Genomic DNA, 25,797 nt, shown 5'->3' with positions numbered 1-25,797 from the left:
ACTAAAGGTGGATATTTTTAAGAAAAATAAGGTGGGGATAGAAGTCTGTTTGACTCCCACCACTGAGCCGGAATTAATAATTAAAAATTTTGAGGCACTCTTAGGTAATGTGGCCTCCCACCTTATAAAAACTGTGAGGGGGGAAAAAAGAAAGTGGACCAAAATGGTTTGACGCAGAATGCTCTGCTGCGCGATCAAGTCTATCGAAGGCTCTGCATCAGGTACCTCGGGATAGAGAGCTTGTTAGAAAATCCAGGAAGTTGTATAGAGATACGATCAATAGGCGGAAATTAGAACTAAAGGCCAAGGCTTGGGAAGATCTGGGGTTAGCGGCAGAATTGAGGGATAGTAGGCTCTTTTGGGAGGTAATAAACCGACCATTTTTAAAAAGTGAAGAAAAGGGCAACATCATAGTGCATATACTGGGGGATTCGTGGGTAGCACATTATGGTAAGATTTTTAACCCAAACAAGGTATTGCTAACCTCTGATGAGGGGGCTGGAGACTTCAATTTGGAGTCAGCCAAAACTTTTAGCCTTTCAATTACCCTCTCAGAGATAGAGATTGCCCTGAGGAAAGGCGCTCCATTAAAGGCCACTGGGCCAGACGCTGTACCTCTGGACTTTTTTAAACACAATTTGGAGGTGTGGGTACCACTCCTATTAAATGTTTTTAGAGCAATTGTGGTGGGCGTATCCCAACCTCCTGGCAAGAGGCGGTAGTTATACCGATTTTTAAAAAGGGCGACAAGGGTGACCCGTGTTGTTACAGGCCGATATCATTAATAGATGCGTCTTGCAAATTGATGGGCAGAGTGATATTGGCACGCCTCGAATCATGGGCAGACTCAGCAGGCATTACAGTGGATTCCCAGTATGGGTTTAGAAGCGGTAAGGGAACCACTGAGCAGTGTCTCAACTTGGCGCTAATTATAGGCAAGTACATGAGGGCCAAGCATAGTTGTATACACTTGGCCTTCATGGACTTGTCCAGTGCCTTTGACACGGTATGTAGAGGTAAGCTGTGGCAAATGATGGAGACCATGTGGTTTGAAGAACCGTTGGTCGTCTTGCTTCGTAGACTCCATGCTGCCACATCAGTAAGAATTAGGTTTGGTCTAGATGGTGAAAAGACAAAACCTATCCCATCTACCGAAGGTGTTCGCCAGGGATGCATCTTGGCCCCTTTTTTATTCCTGGTTTACACCAATGGTTTAGAAAGCTTTTTGTTGGATAGCGGTGTTGATTTTCCCCAGGCTAATGGTAAACGGATACCGATGTTGTCATATGCAGACGACACGGTTCTAATGACTCTTACCGCCAATGGCATGCACACTTGTCTAAATGCCTTTGAGGTCTTCATGGAAGGTTTAGATCTCAGGGTCAATTTAGCTAAATCTTTCGCAATGTCCTGCGGTCCGAAAGGTGTAAGATCTCGCAGGTACATGGTGAAGGACTCAATTATTGCGAAAGTTGAAAATTTTAAATACCTGGGTAATCTATTTAATAAAAAGCTGAACTGGGACCCCTTAATATCGGCTCGTGTGCAAAGGCTACACAATCGATTGAGGCCCTCTTTCGCTTTTCTAGTAAATTGGGTCAAAAGCCGATTGTAGAATTAATTACCCTATTTAAAGCTAAATGCCTTTCTGTCGCAACATTTGGGGCAGGAGTGTGGGGGACTCAAAACTGTAACAAGATACAAGTTATGGAAAACAGATTTATTAAGCGTCTTCTATCTGTCCCATTTGGTACCTCAAACAGCTTTTGTCATGGGGAGGTTGGTATTGATTTTGTGAGCGACATTATTCATGTGTCTCCTTTGTTGTTATGGTCCAAAGTTTGGCGATCTGAAGAACTGAAACTGACAAAGGAAATCCTGCAAGACGCCCTCAAACTTGACCATTCCATGAAGATCCCATGGTTGTTATATGTTAGGGATACATTCCACAAGATTGGGTTGGGACATATATTTCAAAATCCGGACATGGTTGGCAAGGAATCCAAATTAATTATTAAAAATGCCTATCACACCAGTTTAGGTGTTTTAAGAAATAGTGAGTATGCATTGTATAAGAGGGGTAAGCTGCAGCAGCAGTTTCACCTATCAAATATTATGCACACTCAATGGCGTTTTTATTTGACAAGGTTCCGCCTTAGCACACTAGATTTTCTTTTCGCTTTTCCAAAACAAGGGGGGTGGTGTGAGAGGCTACCCCCTTGCCCCTGCAATGATAGGGTTTCACAAAGTACTCTGCACCTTATCCTTTTTTGTGCTTTATATAAGGATCCAAGAAACCAGTTCATTAAGCCTGTTTTGTTATCTCTTGGATCCCGTTATTATAAAGAGGGCTATGATCACCTATTGTCCCTGTCAACTCCAGTGATACGTAGTGCTGTACTTAGTTTAATTAGAGTGGCCTTCGATATCAGAAATCGTTACTGAACAGTATTATTAGTGGTAACCTTTTGTAAAAGACCAATATGTGGATTTGTTATTGAAATGCATATGCACTTTATGAGATGCTTATATAATTGACCCGTCTATTTAAAATGCATTGTAATCCCAATATTTATCATGCACTGTGGATATTAAGACAAATTTATGTTTTTTAACATTTTATCTTGATCTTTTAAATTTGTGTATACTTTTATGATTCTACTCATGAATCGAAATAAAGTTATTTGAATGAATGAATGAATGAATAGTCTCTGGTGGTGCCTCCATAAGTCAAAGTGCCCGAGAAAACAGAGGCCTGGCCTCAGGTTTTGGTTAAAATGGACTTAACTTCTCTGGCATCTGCATTTACTGAATAGAAGCGTTGATATTGAACTTTTGAGCTACCTTATTTGTACTCATGTAGAATGCTAAGGTATCATCCGCCACAAATATCTTTAACGGGACCAAGCCCACAGACTAAGGTAAATACATTTCACAGTCAGCAAAGGTGGATCCGGTCAGAATCGTGTATTATTTCACTCTCAATCTTTGACCTGAGAAGCTTTGTGATTTGCAGCAAGACCTACAACTAGAACTATCCTTTTGAGGCCATTCTGCATCTGGGTGTGCCAGAGGATGAATCACTGCAATCGTTGTAGAACTGGAGGCTACATATGCCAGTATTGAAAAGAGGAGTAAAATGGTTTCCTTCCCTCAGAAGATAGAGGTATGATGTCCTCAGAGAAGTAGTTTACAATCACAGACACTGGACAATCTCCTCCTCCTCCCTGTGAAACTCTTAAAGCTGAGTGCCTGAACTGGATTTTAAGAATGACATCAAGGTCACCGATTCTCAAAGGGGACATGCAAGGTATTGAAAAGGGTTCTGCTCAAGTTCCAAGGTGGACACACACTTTCTATTGGCTCTTTTCTATTTTGAATGCAAATGGCTCCACTTGTTCCCTAAAAGGCCCAGCATTGACTTGAGCATACATAACTTCCTGGATCTCAAGAGCCTATATGGCCTTTCATGATTTTTTTTTTTTAGAGTTTTATATAGCGCGAACTAGATCCGAGAAATAGGGTATCACAGCGATTTACATGAGCTGCAGTTTCGTTACAAATTGACATTCATTTTTGTGAGGCACAGGGAGATTAAGTGATTTGCCCAGAATCACAGGATGTTGAGCGTCACTGCTGAGACTCACACCCTGTTCCCCAGCTTCCAGGTCGACCGCTCTAGCCGTAAGGCTCAGTGGGTATGAATCCGGAAGGCAAACCATACAGCTTTTACAGGACTTTTATCCAATATAGAAGAGACAATTCAAAAGTATCTGCTGCAATGGCTGAAAGAAAAGGAACAGATGCTCTCCTCTGAGAAATGGACAAGTAGATTCAAATAAGCATTTCGGTGTGGACGTCCTTAAATATTGACTGAAGATAGCAATTACAAGCAGAATAGAGTTTCCAATAGAAAATGAGCCTAAAATAAGTAACTGGGTTAATAGACTCTTACTCTGCTAGAAAATTAAAGAAAAAAGTTACTTACCCGTTTCAATTATTTCGCCGCTTGAAGTTAATTGAGACCCGCATGCTGTGCATTAACCTCACTATTGGGCTTTGAACAACATCTTAGTCACTGGAGTTTCAAGAATCCTTGGAGCGGTACAGTTAGATACAGACAGGAGATTCTATGGCAACAAGTAACACTCCTTGCTCCCTACCAAATGTTTAAAGTGGTATTTTTCAGAGAGGTCACCGATACTACAACGCAAGCTACCTATGGTCAGTCAGACACTTGAAGACCAGGATGTGAAGTTAGCAAACCTTCAGGAGCACTGTGAAGTCATATTAATAGCAATACAGTGGCATACATTTTTTTATAAAGTTAAACAATTAAAACAAGACAGAAATGTTGCGTAGTAAAGGCATATTTTCTTCAGAAAGGAACATTTTACTCAGTAGATATCTGTTCGTGGCATATAGTACTATAGATTAACATTGTGTGCATACTTCTGCCATCTACTGTTAGGCCCGAATGTGTGCTAGTTGTTTTTCTACAAAGAAGTCTATTGAGTCACGATGTTCGGTGACTCCTACTCTTGCTGGTAATGCGCCTGGGCATCAACTCCATTGTCAAGTTGTTTCCGCCCGTAAGTTGGGTGAGGATGAAATGAGATGTGAAGCGATGTATAGAGAGATGTCCATATAAAAGAGGAGAGTGAGACAGAAAGATAATTGCAACTGTCACAGGTGGGTGCATGTGACTATATAGCACTACATGTCATGAACAGATATCTACTGGGTGACTAACATTTTCCGTTTAGGGCATGTGTGGCTGTAGATACACATGCTGCTCATAGACTGTTAAGCAGTCCTCCCAAAAGAGGTGGCTAACCTGTGGGTGTTGTAAATGGGTTGAGTGCGTCCTCCTGTTTGAATGAGTGTGTTAAATTTGTTATTTCAATTTGTGGATGTGGTATGTAAAGAAACACTGAGTTCTGTTTCATTTGTGGTATTTTTCTTTTTAATTCTCAAGTCAAAATTTTCATCATACTCCTAGTGTTACATCAACCGATTAGTGATTAGTGGAAGCAGACACGTGTTTCCCCCTCTAGTGACCCATCGGCCTGGGGCTTTCTCAAGGCTGCAAAGACATGTTGAATATCATGAGTCCAGAATTTTCATTAAGATCAAAGAAAGTCTCTACCGAGTGCAAGGTGAATAAACTCATGTTAGAAACCAGTATACTAACTGGATATCCAACAAAAGGACACATCACCTGTGTTGTCAGTGGGTGTGCCAGAAAGGCTAGATTCAATTTGCTTTGTATTTCAGGAAGGTTGGCAGTTAATTTGTGGAAGGAAAAAGAAGAGGAAAAAGATTGTAGTGAAGTGCTGGCAAGAACAGGAACTAACTATAGATGTGTCAAATACACATTTTTATTTACTCCATGCCCAGTGTGTTTAGTAGTTGGTAAGACCAGGAGCTAGATAGGGATGTGCCAGTTACACATTTATACTTGACTCCATCAACAGAGTGTTTGGCTTAGTGCAGTTAACCGTTACTAGTACTCACTGCCCTTATCTAAAAGTGTGACCGTTATTAGTTATTCATGAATTAACATACTTGCGTGCATTGTTAATTTAACATTTTGTTCAAACAAGGTTTCTTTTCAAAGACATATTTTTAAACAAATTATATGAGAACAGAATACCTCTTGTAATCTTTAAGGCATCACTGTTGTTATATGCTGCATATAACATAATTAATTGGGAGAGCAGAGAGTACGGTGGAGACTGAGTCCTTTCACCTGTTTCTGAAGAGAAAACATGGCTTTGGTGTTGTCTGTCCACATAAGGACGACTTTGCCCAGCCTTAAACGCATGGTGAACTGCTTGAGTTCTAAGTAACGGCTGTGAAAGCCCTGGTATTCGGGTTCCCAGTGGCCTTGGACAGTCATACTTTGTAAATGTGTTTCCCACTCCACGAAGGAGGCATCCGTTGTGATGGTCTCCTTCAGAGCTGGGTTGAGAAAAGGCCGCCCCTGCAACAAGTTTTTGGTATTCCACCACGGCAGAGTGACAAGTGTGGCGGCTGACCAACACTCGAGCACCCCAAAGACCCTTCTGTGGACACCATTGCTGCACTAGGCATTCATGCAACAGACACATATGTAGTCTTCCGTGGGGTACTATTGCAATGCAGGAAGCCATTATGCATAGGAGGTCAGTAGTTGTCCTGGCTGTGATCTGGTGGTCCGGTTGAAAGAGTGGAGGAAGTGTCTGAAAAGACTGTATCCGTGCAGTGTTGGGGTAGGCCAACCCACATTCTGAGTTGAGGATTGCTCCTAAGTAAGGCTGAAATTGAGGAGGTTAGAGGTGGGATTTTGTGTCATTAATGGTAAACCCCAAGTCATGTGAAAGGTGTATGGTGGTCAGAGTGTGTTCCGAGCATAGTTGGAGGGTGAAACGCTGGATGACCCTTTCATCCAGATACACTGCAAGGTAATTTGTGAACACTCTGGGAGCTGTAGTCACCCTGAAGGGGAGTACCTTGAATGCACAGCCTTTCCCACTGACTACAAACCTGAGGTAGTGCCAAAGCGCTGGGTGCATTGGTATGTAGAAGTACGCTTCTTTCAGGTCGAGAGTGGTCATGAAGTTGCTGTGCTTTAGAAGAGGTATTACACCCTGAAAGGTGACCATATTAAAATGTTTTGGCAGGATGTATGTGTTTAGGGGTTCTTGGTCCAGAATGGGTCTGAGGGAGCCAGGAATTAGGAAGTACAATCCTAAGCATTGCTGTTGAGGTGGCACCAGCTCAATGGCACTTTTGTGAAGGAACGATTGCACCTCTTTTTTGAATAGCGTGATGTGCTCTGATGAACGTTTGTGTTGGGGGTGGGGGGAGGATGTGATGGACACGTTACCTCCAGACAGTAACCATGCTGTATGATGGCCAGCATTCACTGGTCGGACTTGAAAATATGCCATGTGGGGGAAAACCCTTGCGGCCCAACGGCACCGCAACAGGTGTTATGTGATTGGGGTAGGAGGGGGAAGTCAAGGGTTGGTGGCTGTGGCAGTGGTTGCTTTTGGAGAGGGACCCTTACCCCTACCTCTGGAGCTATTACCCCTATAGGTGCCCTTTGGAGACGCCTCTGCCAGGGCCTGTGGATGAATGTAGTAGACAGTGAAGGTTTGTTTAGAGCATCCATGGAAGGGAGTGCATCGAAAGGAATCTCAAAAAGTGAGAGTCTGAAGTCCATCCATAAACTTAACTGTTCAAGTGTCCCTTTTCATCCTCTTGAGGATCTGGTCAACTTGGGGCTCAAAAAAATGTTGGCCATCAAAAGGAAGGGCCATTCTGCTGTACCTCTGGTTAGAACTCTAATATTCGAAGCCATGCATGGCGTCTGCGAAGGAGGCTTTATTTGAGGCCCGAGCAGCAGCATCGGCGGCGTCAAGGGCACATCGTATGGTGGTGTTGGAGATTAATTTCACTTCAGACACCAACTCATGCCCTCTTTTATGTGTTCCTCAGGGTGGTACTGAAGGAATTCCTCCATTTCATCCCAGGTGGCTCTGTCGTATCAGGCCAAGTGGCCTACAGAGTTGGCAATACACCAGTGGGTAGTGGACTATGCTGCTACTCTTTTCCCCGCAGTCTAGTCTGGAGAGGTTGGGAGAGGGCATCATTGGTTGTTTGGGATTTGCCCCTCTTCTGGGCCATGTGAACCACAGGAGAGCCTGGACGAAGCTGACCATGATTTTAAGCGGAATCTGATGGGCACGCCTTACAGTTTTTACATTCTCAGCGGTAATTAACCGAGCATGGACAGGAAATGTCAGCTGTGTGACACAACATACCCTTCGCATCTGCGAGACTCATATTAGACATCCCGCGCCAAGAGCACATCACCGGTCACTTAAAAAACCTCCACTGGCTTCCCGTCAACAAAAGAATTACTTTCCGCCTTCTTACCCACGCACACAAGGCCCTTTATAATCTAGGACCAGAATGCCTCAACACCCGACTGTCCTTCTACTATCCCACCCGCCAACTAAGATCATCCAATCAAGCCCTCGCCGCAGTCCCGCGCATCCGAAAAACCACCATGGGTGGCAGATCCTTCTCCTTCCTGGCTGCCAAGACCTGGAACTCACTCCCCACCCACCTCCGCCTTACTCAGAACCACATCTCCTTCAGAAAAGAACTGAAAACTTGGCTATTCGATAAACAGTGAACCCCTCCCTCTAGCGCCTTGAGACCCTCTGGGTGAGTAGTGCGCTTTATAAATGCCTGAACTTGAACTTGAACTTCTGCATAAGGAAGTATTGTGGGTCTCAAACAGGAAATTCTCTTCTGTTGGGACTGAGTGGAGGGGATTTTTATGGCAAGCAGCTGCCCTGGCGAGGAGTTCCTGATATGTGGAAGAATCGTCTGAGGGGTATGGTCAAGCTGGGTAAAGATCGGGGTCAGTGTCTCCAAGGGTCTGGTTCTGGGGAAATGGGAGTAGGGTCTTTGCCCTATCTGTCTCCAGTGTATGGAAGTGGTGTCCCTTGTGGTGTGTAGGAGAGGGGGGTCTCTGTGAGAGGAGTGTGGGGAAAGTGAGTCCTGCGTAGCCTGTGTTGGTGATGGAGGAGCAGGTAGTGGACTGGTGACTTTGTCTGCCCTTTTCCTTTGTTTTGGAGGTGGAGCTATATCCAAGGCTTCTTTGAAAGAAAGCTGCCTTTTTGGTGGCTGTAAGGCAGTTCCAGGTAGGCGGGTGATGATCCAGCCTATCTGAAGATGGATAGCCAAATGTCTCTGTAGAGCATCAATCTCCTCTTGGAGCCGATGGAGGAGCGGCTTGACCGTTTCGTCACTAACTGCGGTATTAGTTGACTTCTGCGTCTTAGGCTTCAGTGCTGATGTTAGTTTCTGAGCCAATGGTTTATTCTATGCCGAGCTGGTCATGATCAAGCTGGCTGACGGAGTGTTTCTTTGGTGCTGAGCGTTGTGACCAAAGTCATTGGTCAGTCCTGACCGCAGTGGTGGCCAGACGGTCTGCATCTGGTATTCCAGGATACAACTGCAGGCTTTTGCAGAGGCCAGTTTGGCCTGCGAGCTGTGATCAGGAGGGTAAGGGTCTGTACTCACGACCAACTAAGCTGCAGGACCTTCTTCAATCTCCAGGTATGAGTCGTCACTGTCCTCAGGTGAGTACTGTAGGAAAGTGCCCCCTTCTTTGACAATTGTCAACCCCACTTTTTTAACTGGCGTTTGATCTGATTTTGACTGCAAGTGAACTGGGTTCCTGCTAACCAGGCCACCAGTGCAGAATCTCATTTCCAAAACTGCACATTTGTTTCCCCAATTAGCAAAACCTTGGGCACTTCCTGAAAGTCCCCAGTAAATGGTACCCCAGGTATGTAGTGTAAGGAGGCTAAAGAGAGTCCTTAAGGGCTGCAGCACAACACCTACATACTGCTACTGCAGCTGCGTATCTCGGTGCAGACAAAACTGAGTAAGTCATCCCTACAGCAGGCCTAATGCAGGGTCACTATGCTACATGTGTGGACATACTTGCGTGGCAGATATGTTCCTGTGCTGGTCAGTTCACTTGCCGCCAGTACAAGTGACCAGGGAAGCCATTTTAAAAACACGCTGGACACTGGTGAAAATGAATTCCCCAGCTACATGATGGCTTCACTGAAACCAGACATCTCATATTAAGTCCACACTGATTCCAGTGATGGATTTATTCATACATGCACTGAGAGGGCGCCTTAGAGATGCCCCCTGAAATCCTACCGACTACTAGCTGACTGGTTTAGCCAGCCTGCCACCACAGACGAGGTTCTGGCCGCCAGGGGTGATGGCCTGTGCTATCAGGAGGCCAGAAACAAAGCCTATTCGGGCAGAGGGTGTTTACACCCCCACCCAAAAGACGACTTGCAAATTAGCATGCCAAGGCAGGGAGCTTCAAAATGCCCATGCCTTTGGTATGCAAATCTGGCTTCCCTCACAGGAGAGGATGCCGATCCCCCTTGACCAAGGCCTATTTGGTGCCTGGACAAGGAGGGAAAATTAGAAGAGAGGCATGTTCACCTTTAGGCAAGTTTCACATCTAAGGTGACTGACATGAAGAGTCACAAAGAGCAAGAACAGAAGAAACAGCAACTGACTTGGCGGCAACCCTGTGGGCCTTTCTGATGACTTCGACAATTGCCCTAAAAGATGCCCTGTCCTGCAGCTGCTCTGTCTCCAAGGCTGTGACACTTGCTAGCACTTCACTCAAGAACCAGGAAATTCTGTGTGGCAGCGGAGCTGCTTCCTTGCATCCTGCAGGCACCACAAGAGACCTGTTAGGATTCTGAACGCAAAGACCCGATACCAGAAAGTGCCACTGCGCCCGAGCCGCCTAGCCAGAGCAGAAGTGGGCAAACTGTTCCAGCGTGGTACCCCGGCTCTCCAGAGACAAAGCCGATCTTGGACTTGTCAACCATGGACTCACCGCCGCCACCTGCAGCCTCTGTTTGCGGGCCTCCCTTGACCGCAAGTGCTCCAGGTGACAGACACCTGTCGCCTAAAGACACCTCTGCACCTGTTGCCCCTGGAGCAGAGAGCCAAAGGTGTACCTGTACGCTGTATTGCACCACTGTACCCAGCCCCCATGGTGCAGCTGGAGGTGACCTGCTGGTGCTGCCTTAGACCTTGCTCCACATTGTAAGTCCAAGAGATTGGTCTTGTAAGTCGCTGTACTCTACCTGTATGCCTTATTTGTTTTTCCTCCCATAGAATAACATTTCTGCTTTTGAAAATTGCACTGTCGACTTTTGAAAACTTCAAGTACTTCTTTCTCGTAACTTACCTGTGTCAGGTTCCACAGCGACAGGCGATCACGGGCCGCCAACATGAACAAAGACTACATTTCCCGGCATGCCGTGCATACGTCACGTATCGACGTGAACTGCGCGCGCATGCCAGGAAATAAAGGATTGCTGCAGACGGCAGTGAAACGCCGATAAATCCGTTCTGCGGTGGCGTTTCTGGATCCAGGACATCTAGCGGTAGGATCAGACTTGTTGTCCCAAGTCCAGCGAGACCGTGAGTAATCTGGTGTTTGGCGGTGTGAGGCGTTGGTTCCATCGATCCCAACAGCACACCCAGCCAGTAGTATCCGTGTGGAGGTTTCACTCGGCAGAGTGTTACACGAAGGTTCCTTGATCTTCGCTTTACTTCAAAGGGGTTGTTTGCATTGCGTTTGGTCATAGGGATAGAGACCTTTTGTTGGTGCGGTGCCAAACACATTCAAAACATTGAGACTTCATTATTGTATATATTTGCACTTTGTCTCTAAACTAAATTTCTAGTTGCAATAGGACTCACTTGGAGCATATTACTGAGCCTCGCTATTTTCAAACCGAAAGAGCAATAAGCCCACAGAACTTTCGTGTGAGAAAGCTTATTTGGAGAAGTTGTTTCATTGTGTGATGTAACACTTTGTACAAACTTGAGGAGCATTCCCCCTGCATCTCTCTGAGTGGAATCCTTGGAGGACAGGGTTCATTATTATTTACTTATCTCGTTTCTACAGGAGACAGGAGGGGTATTGGAGAAAGGGAATGGTGGATTACCCATAAAATAGAACTGATGCATTATAAATGGTATGTGTATTGCACCCTTTGAACACCAGCCGAAAAGACAGTTAACATCTATCAGAGGGCATTGAATGGTTATCGTTTTGTTTTCACAGCTGGGTACAGTTCCTAATACCTCCTCAAGCCACTGTCTCCATTGGATTTGGTCATTGTGTATTTTCCTTTACAGGTATTGCTTGTTCACAGTGGGGTGTTCTTGGTTACGGGATAGTGAGAAAACAACTGTTTTAGGTTGAGGGAGATAGGGTGTTCTAATTCTTGTTCTTTGTTGTTACAGATCTCCCTCCCCACTGTCCCCTTCCTTTCCCACGCCCCGCTGTACTATCTCAGTTGTTCGTTTCATTGTATATTGGACTCTGAGGTAGTTCAGTAGGGAAGGGTATTGGACTCTCGGCACAGCCCCGAAGAAGTTGGAAGCCGAGCCTGATAACCTGATCGTATTGATTATATAGATAAGATATGTGTTATTTTTATAAACTAGTGTAGATCTCCTTATTGAGTTGTGTGTATCTTTTTTATTGACTATGTGTGTATTTGCAAATGTCTACCACTCCTCTCTGATAAGCCTCAGGCTGCTTTACCACACTACCCTCTAGGGTACCTTGGAATTGCTAGAGCCAGTCCCTGTCCACTCATAAGGGAATACCTGGACTCTTTGCACAATATAGCTCTTTTTGGTATATCATAAAGAGACAGCTTCTTAAAAGTATGCCTCTTCGTTGGCTGCAAACGCCTTGGTGTGGTGTTTTATAAACTCTTCCATGCCAAAGCGATCCACCAGTTCTTTGCCACTCCTCGGCGACATCTCTAAGCGTCAGTCCCAAACACCACAAAGGGTCTTTTTCGATCGGAAGGAGTGGCAAGTACTGAAAGCAAGCTTCTTATGCTTGGGTGATAGGCAAAGGTTACAGGCCTGATGAAGATCGTTCTGTGGGTATTTTGAGAGGCATGAAAGGCAATACCTAAAAGACGTTTGTTCCTACACCCTCCTGACATGGTATGAAACCAACAGGAAGTTCCAAGTAAAAGGCCCCCGAGTGCGAAGTCCCACTAGAGGCCAAGATCGATTTGAAGTTCCACGGGACGCAGCTGGAGTCGTCAACCCAGGACGGTAAATGGGATACACGACCGAAAACAATACAGACGGTTAGAAGTTACCTGTATGAACCAGAAAGAGTATCAAGCGACTGTCCCGCACAGTCCACATGTCCGAACCAGACGGCGGAAAAAAAACAATCAAACAATGGAGTCTATGGGCATATGCATTACCAGCAAGAGGAGTCATTGAACTTCGTGACTCTAAAGACTTTTTCAAAGAGAAACAACTTGCACACATCTGGGCCCAACACTAGATGGCAGGAGAATACACAGCATGTGTACCTACAGCCATACATGCCTCAAACAATTTTATTTACTGAAAAATTTATTCTGTTATGCATCACAGAGGTGCAGAATATCAAAGGAAATTGCAGCATGCAGAATAACTTTATTTTCCAACAACCTTTGAACTGCAGAGATCCCAAAGTAACTCTTTGAACAGTAGGGATCACAATGCAGAGCTCAGTAAGAATGCCGCCTCACCACAGTTCTGTCATAGTATAGCAAGTAAAGTGCACTGTCCAAGCAGCTAATGCTTCATCAGAATATCGACCCATCAATGTCATATCAGACCACGGCACAGTCAAACACAGCATAACCTGAGTATCAACACACTGGGACTCCCTCAGAGGAGATTACTCTCATGGCATGTGACTAATAGAGCAGCATTGTGCAAGACAACATTGAGATAAAATCGCAGTATTTCGAGAAGGGGCACAGAACAAAGGCCCAGCTGAGGTAAGAGAGAGTAATGTGTCGCAGTCAACCAGAGGGACACATCAGAAGCCACTCACCTGTGGTCTGTTTCAGCAGAGACTGGCCATTCTTAATAGCTTGATCCACATTCTTCTTCCTGTAAAGTATCTCTTCATTCAAAGCCTGTAAGAAAACACATAGAAATGTCACTGGATGAGAAAGGGGAAACCCATAGTGAGAGACCGAGAGCAGTTCTACTCAAGGTGAGAGAGAGCATGAATCACCCTAGTCAGAAGATGGGGCCACAAAGAAACATATGAAAAATACGACCACCCAGAGAAACAACCAGGATCAGAGAGTGAAAACACCGGATTATCCTGAAGCAATAGCTGGTCTAAGCCAGACTGTCCTAAAGGCATTCTCTGTGCCACAGAGGCTCCTGGCCAGGAAAGCTGTGAACTGGGGAAATCGTGGTTAGAGGATTTCGTACAAGTGAGAGGTTCTGGCATAGTGACACAGTAAGCCAAGAGAGCAATTACAAATGTAACTAATCTGTATGATAGTGCATAACGCTGCATCAAACACTGAGCTCAAGGGGAACAGGATCAAGTCTACGAGGGTTGAGTTAAAGTAGTATGGTTACAAGAGGACATGAAAGCACAATCATTGAGCCAAAACATGCATGAAATGGGGGAAAGTATATTTCGAGATAATGGAATATAACTGTCGGGCATTGAAGTCCTGCACATTAGATACAATAGACAGACATGGGACACAGGACTCTGGACAGCCATGATCTCTGCTCCTACCTTTGCTATGGGCCTGTATTGCGATCTGACTATTCCAGTACAATATCACAGTAAGATGGTTCTCCCAAAGGAAGTGAAGAAGTAAATGAGGCAGGGGTGTAGAGAGTCAAAGACACATGGATCTGACACACAATGACAAGCTGTCAGGGAAGATAGGCATATAATGACAATGGGACAAGGGACTTAAGAGCAGTAGAGAGACGGAAACCAGAAAGGCAAATTAAACCCAAGGAAGGGAAATCCGAACACAGGTCAACAACAGCTCTATCAGAGCCTCATTCAGAAAACTAACCACCAGGAGAAAATTATGAGACACAGGGACCATTCCATTAATACTCTGACACGTGAGAGGGTCATATGAAACAACATAAGACACATCACTAGGACTCCCACAGTGGACTTGTCAAGTGGAGGGTCATATAACCCTACAGAACGTCCACACTCCCTAAAAATCCACCCGCCAACAGCCTCTGTGCAAAACAAACAAAAACAAGAAACAGCTCAAAGCAACACCAACATATGAACACCCCCTACCATACAATCTATATGATCCACACAGAACAGGGCCAGCAGAAGATTCTAGTTGGGTTACTTGAAACAGTTCGGCCAGGCACACGAAAGGCCCTCTATCAGGTGTCTCCAACCAGTCAACCCCGAGCTGCAAGAAGCTCACAGACACCTTCAGAGTAGCTCACAGCCTGGAGTTCATTTTTACATAAGTGCAGGGTAACAGTTTCGTTCTAAAGCTAAGGGAAGGCAAAGGAATACTGTGTTTATTTTGTTTTATTATCTTCAGGCTACAGATAGCAGGGTCTGATAACGAGCAGTGCTCCGTCATCTTTAGGACCCAGGCCGGGGCACAAAGGTGAATAACTGAAGCTGAGTTATTTAAATCTAAAATAAAAGTCCTTGTCATCTCAATATTGGAGCATAAGTACACAATGATGTTTCTGAATGCTTTAAATTCAAGAAAATTAAAAATGAAGAGTTAACTTAATGACTAAGTTAACTCTTCATTTTAATTTTATTCCATTTGTAAATTATTTACATTTACAAACAGCAGGTCTCCTGCTCTCAGTGGCCAATAGACACTGCACCATATTTATAAGTGAAAGATTGTTATTTTTATCAAATGGGGGAAATTTAAAGTGGATTAAAATATCTCTATAAAACATTGAGTCAGTTTTTCTCCACTTTCAATTAAGCCAATTTGTCTTAATATCTAATGAAGCATATTTCTTTACCTTAAATTCCTCCTATTTAAACAAATGGCTGTATTTTTCTGTTATACATATATCACAGTGTCTACAGGCCACTGGATGCAAAATACCCGCTGTTTGTAAATGTGACACTTTGAAATGATGAATTTTATGGAATCCATATAAACAAAGTTAACTCTTCAGTTTTTCTATATGTCCCCGACTATTGTTCTCCTAGGTCAACGTGAGGCACTATTTCAAACTACAAATGCACGGCTACTCCAAGGAGTGTCCCATTGCTCTGCTCACCTGCAGCTTTGCAGGATTTCCCAAGACCACTTGTTCTTGAGTGAAAAGCCAGGTTTCCAACCTTTTTTTGAACAGTGAAATAGACTACACTGGTAGTAACTCAAGAGGGAGCATATTCCATGCAGACGGCCTCAAATAAGAGCGGGTCCATGCCCAGCTTTGGCATGGCCTCCAGGCCAGGGTCTTGGGGATCCTGGCCTGGAGGCGGTTGGCTGATTGCAAGTTTCTAGAGGGGACGTAAAAGCTGATACTTGCCCCTAGGTAGCCTGCATCAGTGTGATGGAGCGCTTTGTGGACTAGCACCAGCGCTTTAATTCAGATACTCTTTCTTATTGAGAGCCAGTGGACGGCATGACGATGAGGGGACATATGTGTTCACAGAGGTAGGCTAGGAAGAATGTGGTCTGCCATGTTCTGAACCACCTGTAAGCTATTGGTCAGGTAGACCCAGATACAGAGCATTCACATAATCCAACCTCGAAGTTATGAGTGCTTGGACGACTGACTTCCTAGCATCAAATGAGAGGGAGTGCAATAACTTCTTTAGGATGTGATGAAGACCAAAACACGCGACTATCACAAATTTAGTTTGTGGTTGGAAAGATAGAGGGCTGTCAAATTTGACACCTAGATTCTTGACTATTCCCCTTTGGGACCTGGAGGGGGGTGTCTTTAGGCCATAAGGTCTGCCATTTTCCAGGAAATTTGACCAAAGAATAGTATTTCAGTTTTGTCAGCATTACGCTTTAGTTAATTGGTGTTCTTCCAATGTAATACAGCTGCTAGACAAGATTTCATAGATTTGCCTGTGATTTTTGTCTCCCATTTCACAGGAGATCAGCAGCTGAGCGTCATCAGCATATGAGATCACTTTTGCCCCCAAGGCTTCAGACAACTGGACTAGTGGCATGAGATAAACGTAAAATAGAGTGGGGCTCAAGGCAGAGGCAGGCTCACTGTTAGTTCCTGGGACTTTGAAAAAAAGGAGGGACCCATACCTCTTATCCTCTACCCTCCAAGAAGGAAGCAAGCCAGTCCAACCCTGACCAACTACCCCAATAGTTTGGAGACACGCTAAAAGCCTGAATTGGGGGACCGTGTCTTAGGCCACTGACAGATCTAGCATAATCAGCATTGCCTTCCCACAAGCACCCAGAGTACCTCTGTGGTATTAGGTGACCACCGTTAATGCAGTCTACATTCTAAAATCTGATCAGAGGCCAGTCTGGCTAGGATGAAGCAGGCTACTGTCATCCAGATACTGGGAAAGCTGTTGATTTACGAACTATTTCAGCACTTCCAACAGGGCTGGCAGCAGAGATATTCGTCTGTAATTAGACTGCTCTCTGTGTTTGTCTGTTTATTTTTTTTTTTTTTAGCAGGGGAGAACTTTTGCCTGCTTCCACGAAAGGGGTACTGTTGCCTTGAACAGCAAAGAATTTAGCACTTTGTTAGCCAGTGGGTTAATAGAAGTCGTCCCTAGTGCCAACAGGTCAGTAGGGCAAGGATCTGTGGGAGATCCTAACTTAAGGCAACGTATGACCGCCAGTGACCCCTCCAAGGGAATGTCGTGGAAGCTTGTGTGGACTCCATCTCAGTGGCAATTTCTGAGTACATTGTGTCCATCAAACCCTCTCCTAATTGAGTGCCAGAGGTAAGCCTAGCATGAATTACTGAAATTTGTTTTTGAAAATAGGAGGCCAGGTGCGATGTTTGCTGGACCCTTGCGCAGGCCTCAGGGGACATAAAGATTTCCCTAGATATATTTTCAGCTCCCTATATCTTTTCTTTGAAATAGAGCTTCTTCGTTCTTTTGACAGCAGCATAGTATTTTTTTAGAGCTGCCTTATATATGATCTTGTCATAAGCTCTGTAGTCTTTCCCCCATTGGCTTTCCAAAGTCTTACAACTTTTCTTCTCTTCCTGAGACTATCTGTGAGCCAGGGGCCTGACAGCTTATTTCTGAAGGGTGTGTATCGAGAGAGGGGCACCAGCTTATTGATCGTATTATGGAACCAGCTGTCTTGCAAGCTGGCATCTTCCTCCAATAAGCCTAAGAGAGAGGGGGCACAAATTAATAAATAAAGATGGTTCTTGGGATTTTACGCTTTCATAAGATTTATGAACTTGAAGTCATAGATAATACTGAGCAGCACTCCTCATAAAAAGAAACAGGCTCGATCTCAGGCACATCAGGTGTAAAAATGCCGGTAGACCCTTCACACACACATTTGCTAACTTTCAGCACAGGATAGGGTGCATCTGTCCCGAGTGAGTTCTCTTTTGCTTGTGCCAACATTATTTGTTTCGGTCATGCATCAGGTTTCAAATGTTTCTACTGAAGAACAACCATACCACTTTAATCAGTCCTACTGTTAGCCTCTCAATCACTTTGCTGCCACAGGTATGATTCAGAAGGGCCTCAGTGAGGTATGGCCTGCAGGCTCACGGCTGGGATTACTACGCAGAGTAGATATGAGCCGCTGTGTTTAGGATATTCCTTTCACCGGCGAATGGGTCTGAGAGAAGGCATAGCCCTGGAATAAAGCAGAACCTGTTCTTTTTTCTAAGAGTTCAAATAACATCTGATGAAGAGACCAGTTCAACCTGAAAGGTTTAGGTATCTGTGAAGCTTTGTGATTATTTTGTCAGTCAAAGGCATCACTGTCTACAACAAACACAAATCTTTACTCAGAGGATAACAAAGCTTGGGGTGTCGCCGGTACTTGGCAGATGGGCACATTTTCCTTTCAAAGGGCTTTGTAGAAATACGGAAAGGGTGGGAGGGACTATCAGGTGAATGAATCGCTTAATACTGTGTAGAGCAGGGTAGTCCATGTAGATCTAGGGTAAGTTGGATCAAGGCCAAATTTGAAGTGTGATCTGGACAAGAAATTGTGATACAATAACTTTACATTGAACTTGTTAAACAGTCAGTGGGTGGCAAGACCATCTGGAATACATCTAGCCCTCCTGGACTTAAATCAACCATACATCCAGCCCTCCTGGATCTACAACAGGTGTGCCTAAAGAGCCCACAAATTGTACAGTGCTTCTCTGCTGAGAACACCAGTTTAAGCAAGAAACTGGAAACCTTGATACCTATTTATGATGCAGAGAAACAAGTACGCGAGAGAGTGCCAAAGCTGGTCTTTCTCAACTCAACAACACCCCCCACCATCCCCTGCCAGTCTGAGTTTTTGAATCAAACATTTTGAATCAGAGCAGAAACGTAAGGAGTTTCTATATGATAAACCTACCAGAGGAAACTGGGTCTTAAATGCAAAGTGCCTTGAAACAGATACGTTTATAACACAAGCTAAAATTATTTGAGAATACAAAGCAAAGCAGCATTTTATCAGCTGCAAACAGGTGACGGAAAAAGAAGTACATCCTAGCTATGTACCTGTAACTTTATCTAAACTGGATGAGGTCAGGGAATTATTCACAGAGGACTGATGGGGCAACAAGAGACAGTGGAACACAGCCTCTAAGTGTAAGTTGGTAGAAAAAACTGCCAAAAAGGCCGTCAAATGTGCATCCAGGTTGACATCAGTATCAAGAATAACAGAAAGCAGAAGCCTAACAAACAAGCTAAGTACAGCAAATGGGGATTTACTAAGGAGCCCAAGTCTACCGTTCCAGAGAAGATAGGTGGGATCTGTAAAGTCTCATAGTCTTTGCTGGAATGAGCTTGAAAAAGAGATCATCATCCACAAACCAACCATTCCAATAACTTGATGGAATTCTTAATTTGTTTTCCACTGTGTCACTGTAAATAAATATATACCAGTTTTGACAAGCATAGCTATTTATTTGGATTTTCTGTTTCCAAAGATGTCTAATCCATTCCGGAATATTCCCCCATGGAGGATCGCCTTCTCCTCGATCCCATGCCTGAGAAGCCCGCATCCACTATTTACCGCAAGATCATACACAATATGCCCGATTCTTTAGTGTCGTTGCAAGCGACTTGGGAGCGTGACTTAGGCACAATGGAGGATGACCACTGCCAAGATGCCCTGCAGAGTCCTCGGGAAATTGCGATTCGGGTACGGTTCTGGTTAGTGCAGCTCAAAATTCTGCACCACGTGTATTACTCTTGCACCCTCTTGTATACTTGGGGTGGGTGTCTGTCAGCCCTCTGCGCACGCGGCTGTGGGGGGGTTGGGGGAAGGTTCCTTTTACCACATTTTGTGGGAGTGCCCTCAGATAGTTCCCTTTTGGACCAAGGTCACGGATACAATGGCGGAGGTGGTGGGCTCTCCGGTCCGAGGGAACCTAGGTGGTTACTTTTAATGATTAAGGGGGCCACTGACTGGACAAGGCATGGGGAACTATGGCTGGCAATGGCAGCAGGTGTAGCGAAACGAAACATCGCCAGGGCCTGGGGAGCGCAGGCCCCTCCGCAGTGGGATCAGTGTGTGCGGGACCTCGACTGGTGTCAGAGAGCGGAGGAGACCATCTATAAAAGTAGGGGATGTTCCAAAAAATGGAAAAAGATATGGGGACCTTGGAGGAGATACAGAGGGATGCGGGATGGTCTGGGATAGGGGCCTTACACATGCACGTCCTGCTTGTGGTTAATGTTGACCATACTTTACATTACACAATGTTTATCTCCTTAATGATATGTGATCATTGTACTGCATTGTTAACTGAAATGAGCAATGTTAATAAAAAGAATTTTAAAAAAAAGATGTCTAATGTGCTTCTCTTATTACCATGATTTCAGTTTAGAGTGACAAAATTCAAACAGCACCCAATTACTGATAGCTTTCCATAAGAATAAACCAATGATTGCATAAATAACCCGAAGGACACCTTACCATCCACGAGTAGGGGAGTGGGAAGCTGATAAAGAGCTAGAGCAGGATAAAAGTAGCCAACTTAGGCCAGTAACTTTTTAACATAATCACAAGAGGACTGTAAACTTGGAGAATATATATTGTAAACAATGCCCATTGACCAATGCCAACAGTAAGTCTGGCTAATACTGGGATCAGAAGACAAGTAAACCTGCAAAAGAGGATGGCAAAGACCCAGATCTTGGACCATGACCATGCTCTGGGGCCACAGGCTCAGCAAAGAACAGAGAAACATTGATTGGAAATGTATTTTGCACCAATTGGGGTGGCATGGAAGAGATTACCTGCCAAGTTTAAATTCCTGACCATAAAAAGACTACACAACCGTACAAAATACCAGAAGCAGTCAAAAGTAATTTAGTGGAAATAAACTGAAGAAATAGCTACTCCTTACAATTCAAGTCTCAATTGACTTGAAAGCAGGTGCTGGTGTTTCAGCCCTCCCTTCAATGTGAACCATTGAAATATCTAAAGGTTTAAATAAATGAAATGTTGAATAAGGACAAGAAATTGCACTTTAATATCAAATGTGGGGGCGTTTCTGGCAACCTCGAACTCTGGGCACAACAAGTTTTCAAGAGGGACCCTCCCGGAAAATATGAGATATGAATGCAAGGTTGTTACTCATTGTTTCTGCATATTCCGCCATCGCCACTTTCTGGACATTTTCATTAAAGACAGCGAAAAACAAAGGTGATTTATCTTAAAAAACATATTTATATCTGGTAAAAGAGAGAATATTCTGCAATGAAGCCTGCTCAATGCTGCACAGGGCGACCACTTGCTGGAGTGTTTTGGACTAAGTGAACACTCAAAATCATAGAGCCCACAAGCTGCTACAGTCTCGTATAAAACAATAACATTTAAAGCCGAGCAATGGTGGAGAATTCACATCGCGTATTTGCTAATGTGAAACTCTGTTAAGTTGTTTCAAATTACATTTCCTGCACCCATCGTCCCCTCCTTTTTTCCCCACTCAGGATTTCTTTTTTTACTCTTGTCCATGTAGGCCTATGGAGTACATTTTCAACGTTTTCAAAGGTGGGAAGATACTGAACAGGAGTTGGAGATTTCCCTTAAGTAAGTTTGTGAGTGTTCACAAACTCGATGGGCATATCAACCCCAGAACCACTGCTTCCTGCCTACTTTCAGCCCCTTTATGTAGATTTGCGGAAAGGTGGCAAAATCACAGCCGTGCTCATATACAAACCCTGATATGAGACAAAGGGACATGGCATAATCTTAGAGTCCTTTATCAGAACTTCGGATATAAAGAAAATGTTGCATTAGTTTGTAACCTCACCAAAGGGGACAAGTGAACTTTTTTTTTTACAGTATAGGCAGATTTCTGAAGAATCCAGTCCCTTGAGCAAGTAAATATTCTAGATATTATATCAAATTCCATACTCCTGCAACATAAAAGAAATCATCCAAGTCTTTGACTCAGCTATAGTCATTCACCGCAACACCCACTACAAAAGCAGATGCATCATCTTCTGTGTGAGTAAAAAGACAGCACATTGCTCGAAGGTGACCTCCTGTCACAACTTAAGAAGATTACTGCATTCCAAAAAATAAATGCAGAATTACTTGCCTTGACCCAAGTTGTCTTACCTCGAGGGCAAGGAATCTTACTGATCATAGGGAACACATTTTTGTACAAAACACTCTTACCCCCCTGTGATCTCAAAGTAACTCCAAAAATTCTCTTGCTGCAAAAACAAGCAAGAGACCTAAAATTAGCAACAATTGAAACAGCAACCATGGCTGTTGAGGAGGTCAAAGCTCAGAATAAGTACAGTAATAATCAGAGTTGCAGCAAACATCTTTACAGCTGTTATTTAAAAAAGTATATAAGTATATCTTGCACTTAGAACGGGGCAGCTTTTTAATTCCCCAAAAGCGAACGTTCCCCCCACCCCGTCACAGCCAAAACAGAGATTGCAGTGAGCGTACCTGAAAAAATAGACTGCTCTCGCACACAACAACACAAAAGACCTTAGAAATAATCTGCTTAAAGGGTGATGCAGCAACCACTGGTGATTACCTCCACCTTTTGGTCAATATAATTGAAGTCTAACATATTCCTGATAAAGGAAACCTTTGGTTTAGGTCGTCCTCTTAAGAAACATTTATGGGACTTGACTGCTATTTGTATCACCTTTGAGGAGTAGTTTTCTTTGAGCTTCCCTCATGGATTGTATTCGAAGGCAAATTAATATAAGGTATGAAAACAGTAAGCGAGAAAGAAATAAAGAGAAACAATAAAGAATGTGTAAAAGAACCAAAAATTTGAAGTTAAACACAAATAATAATAAAATGAGGAATATAGTACCAGCTGAAGTGCATGCTGCGCATGTAGAACATCACATCGATAGTCTTTCACGGTCACCAGGCTCAGCTTGTCCTCCATCTCGCCCAGCCAATTCAGCACCTCTACCTCATCCTCGCCGAAGAGCTGGGCATTCACCAGGGCCTGCTCCAGCAGTTCACCCTTGCGTCCGCAGCGGTCTCTCACCTCGTCATAGCGGGCCAGCAGCAAGGCCAACCTGTCCGTTAGCATAGCGCGGTCTGCTGGGCAACTCATAGAGGACAGAGAGTCACCCAGAGCCAGGGCCTGCAGCACGACTGCCTCACGGCTGCGTACTTCCTCATCCATGGCCTGAGTGGCAGGGAAAGGACGATGACCAATGAAAAAGCAAAATAATGTAAAATATAATACAAAATAAACCAGAAAAGCAAATGTAAAGTGGCAAAAATTAATACATGAAATAAATCAATGATGAGATGGGAGTGCCAGATCAGCGTGGATGAGAGCACCAGTAGGAGCCTGCTGCACTGGGCCAGAGGGAGACAACGATGCTCTCCAAGCTCAAATCAAGGTGCTTGATAAATAGGTGAAGAGTGCTCAACCACTGATAGCTCGACCAACAGCAGTCTAATGAGTACAAGGCAATTCAGGGTCTCTCTACCCACTGGTTCCTAAATAATGTTATTGTTGGATGTCAATGGTCACCACAGCATATATTCTTATATAACATCTTATTTCTTATTGGACATCTAGGCATAGTATTGGTTTCAACCTTGTAATGTGTGGCTTACTTTAAGAGCTCGTATTGTTTTTTTCTTTGATACAATTCGCTTTCAATTTTCACTGTCTCCTTTGTTCTTACCTTATGGCGTGCAATTTGCTGCTCGATTTTGGGAGTCTGCGTGCCAATAGGCTCAGAATTCGCCAGCTTTTTCTCTGTGGTTGACAGCCAATCAGAAATAGGTTCAACACTTTCATGAAACTGTTGGGCCAAAACCAGGATGTCATCCAACTGGTTCTTCCTAGACCAGAAAGAATAGGACAGGGAGTTAGACTGGAGGTTGGTGAGGCGCCAGAAATGGAGTCAGAGGGAAGTTTAGGGTATGGTATTGGCTTGGAGGTCAGCGGGGGATTCAATTCCTTTCGGCAAGCAGGGATCACAGCATGGTGATCAAGAGGGAGATAAAAGCTTTAGGATCGGGAAGGATTTGGCTGCATGCTGATTTTTTTGCACAGCTGACCTATATGCACAAACAGTCCTGTTCTAGAGGTGGCAGACCATTCTAGTCCTCCACGGTCCACAGGATTCTCACAGCAGCAGGCATATGGAGCAGAGTAATGAGGGTATGGGGTAACACAAGGATGAGCCCTGAGATGGTAGACAGGTGCCGCTTTCTGAGTAGTTTTTGACAGCGAACACTATCAGTGCAGAACACACGGCATAAGCGAGTGCAAATTCCCGAAAGGGAGAACCGTGCAGGTTCTAGATAGCAAGGTCAATCTGGGACTTAGAGAAAGGAGGAGGCCAGTACACACTGATGTGATAGAGACCAGTGCAGGCCCGAGAAAACATGAGATTAAATATGGATGCCCGAGAGGGAAGGGAGGCACAACAAGTCCCAGAGAGAAAAAGGAAGTCAATGTGAGACCAAGAGATGACGTAATAAGTGTTCTTCCAACCAGGGAATGAACAAGATACCAGTAGGGCCGGGAAAAGGACCAAAATCACTGCTGGTCATAAAGAGGGATGGGTCCACTGTGAGACCCAGAGACAATGGCTCCAGAAAGGAATGGAGGTCAAAGTGGGCTCATGAGAGGGACAGAGGCCATTCAAAGCCTCAGGGAGGCAAGTAAGTTTGAGCTTCCAGCTCTTACCTGGTTGCCGCCTGGCTCAACAGTCTTGCCCACTGTTCTGCAAGGCTATCCAAGTTCTGGTGGATCTTTTTGCAATCTGCGGGTTCAGCCGTCTCTGCAATCCGACTTCCTTCTGCTTGAATCATCTCAACTGTGGCTCTCCGGTCATCCAAGAGCCGCTGCAGCAACTACAGCACAATGAATATGGGACATGGAGAAAAAAAGTAATAGTAGGGTTGTCTACTTCCCAAAGAACAGTACAAGCACATTGAATAAAGAGTCATCCATCAACAACCAGAAAAGGGTAGACTACCAAAATAACAAGCCATCCACAGCAACAGCCACCAAGACAGCCAGCAATCGGCAGCCATCAACAACTTACACACGGTACCCATAACAGTAATATAATCTTCTCATCAACAAAGAGAATAACCACAAGGAATCCATAACTCCAACCACGCTAATTCCATTAACATAGAACTGAACAAAACTATGATACAATCGAGACATTCTTTCAAATAACAGCATGAATGCCTAGCTGAACAAATACAAAACACCAATCGACATTTTACGTCAAGAATCGTCACCAAATACCAGTACAGGAATTCTGGCAGCATAGCCTTACTGCCATCTAGTGAATCAGGAAATGGTTCATTGGGGACACTGTTACCAACTTCAGAAGCACATAAGTTATCAGAGAACAGCAACCAATTAAAGATTCCACAAACTGAGACCAAGATAAGTGAGGGTAATAACCCTGATTAAAGCACTAAGAATATGGCACAGTTTTACAAAGAACTGTATGACAGTCTACGAAGAGCAGGAGGCACTGTATGGCAGGACTGGGGTAGATCAACAGAGATGTGTGTGGGACTAGGAGTGGAGTAAAAAGACAGGTGGTGATTCTCTCGCTCTCTCTTGCAAACACACTTTGAAAGGCCACCTGGCATTGAAGTGCACTAACTGAGGCCTACTATCTGCTGCATACATTTCAGAAGCATGGACAGTGTACAATTAATCACAAGCTGCTCTCCCGCAGCAAGTGCAGCTTCAATCTCACACTGT

General features: G+C 44.3%; 1 protein-coding gene across 4 annotated transcripts in view; it reads right to left on the bottom strand.

Annotated features, from left to right (window-relative positions):
• Positions 1–25,797, bottom strand: part of MACF1 (microtubule actin crosslinking factor 1) — a 990,087-nt gene that overhangs the window by 259,925 nt on the left and 704,365 nt on the right. For all 4 annotated transcript variants that reach the window (XM_078680764.1, XM_078680763.1, XM_078680765.1 and 1 more), the window contains 4 exons: positions 24,754–24,920; positions 23,741–23,900; positions 22,903–23,229; positions 13,481–13,565 (listed from right to left, as the gene is read on the bottom strand). In XM_078680764.1, the coding sequence (XP_078536890.1) occupies positions 13,481–13,565; positions 22,903–23,229; positions 23,741–23,900; positions 24,754–24,920 (739 nt within the window). The remainder of the gene's footprint in view (positions 1–13,480; positions 13,566–22,902; positions 23,230–23,740; positions 23,901–24,753; positions 24,921–25,797) is intronic.

This window comes from Lissotriton helveticus, chromosome 3_1, assembly GCF_964261635.1.
Source record: "Lissotriton helveticus chromosome 3_1, aLisHel1.1, whole genome shotgun sequence".
NCBI classification, from domain to species: domain Eukaryota; kingdom Metazoa; phylum Chordata; class Amphibia; order Caudata; family Salamandridae; genus Lissotriton; species Lissotriton helveticus.
The sequence above is the reverse complement of the archived record's forward strand: the minus strand, read 5'-3'. Positions and strand labels throughout refer to the sequence as shown.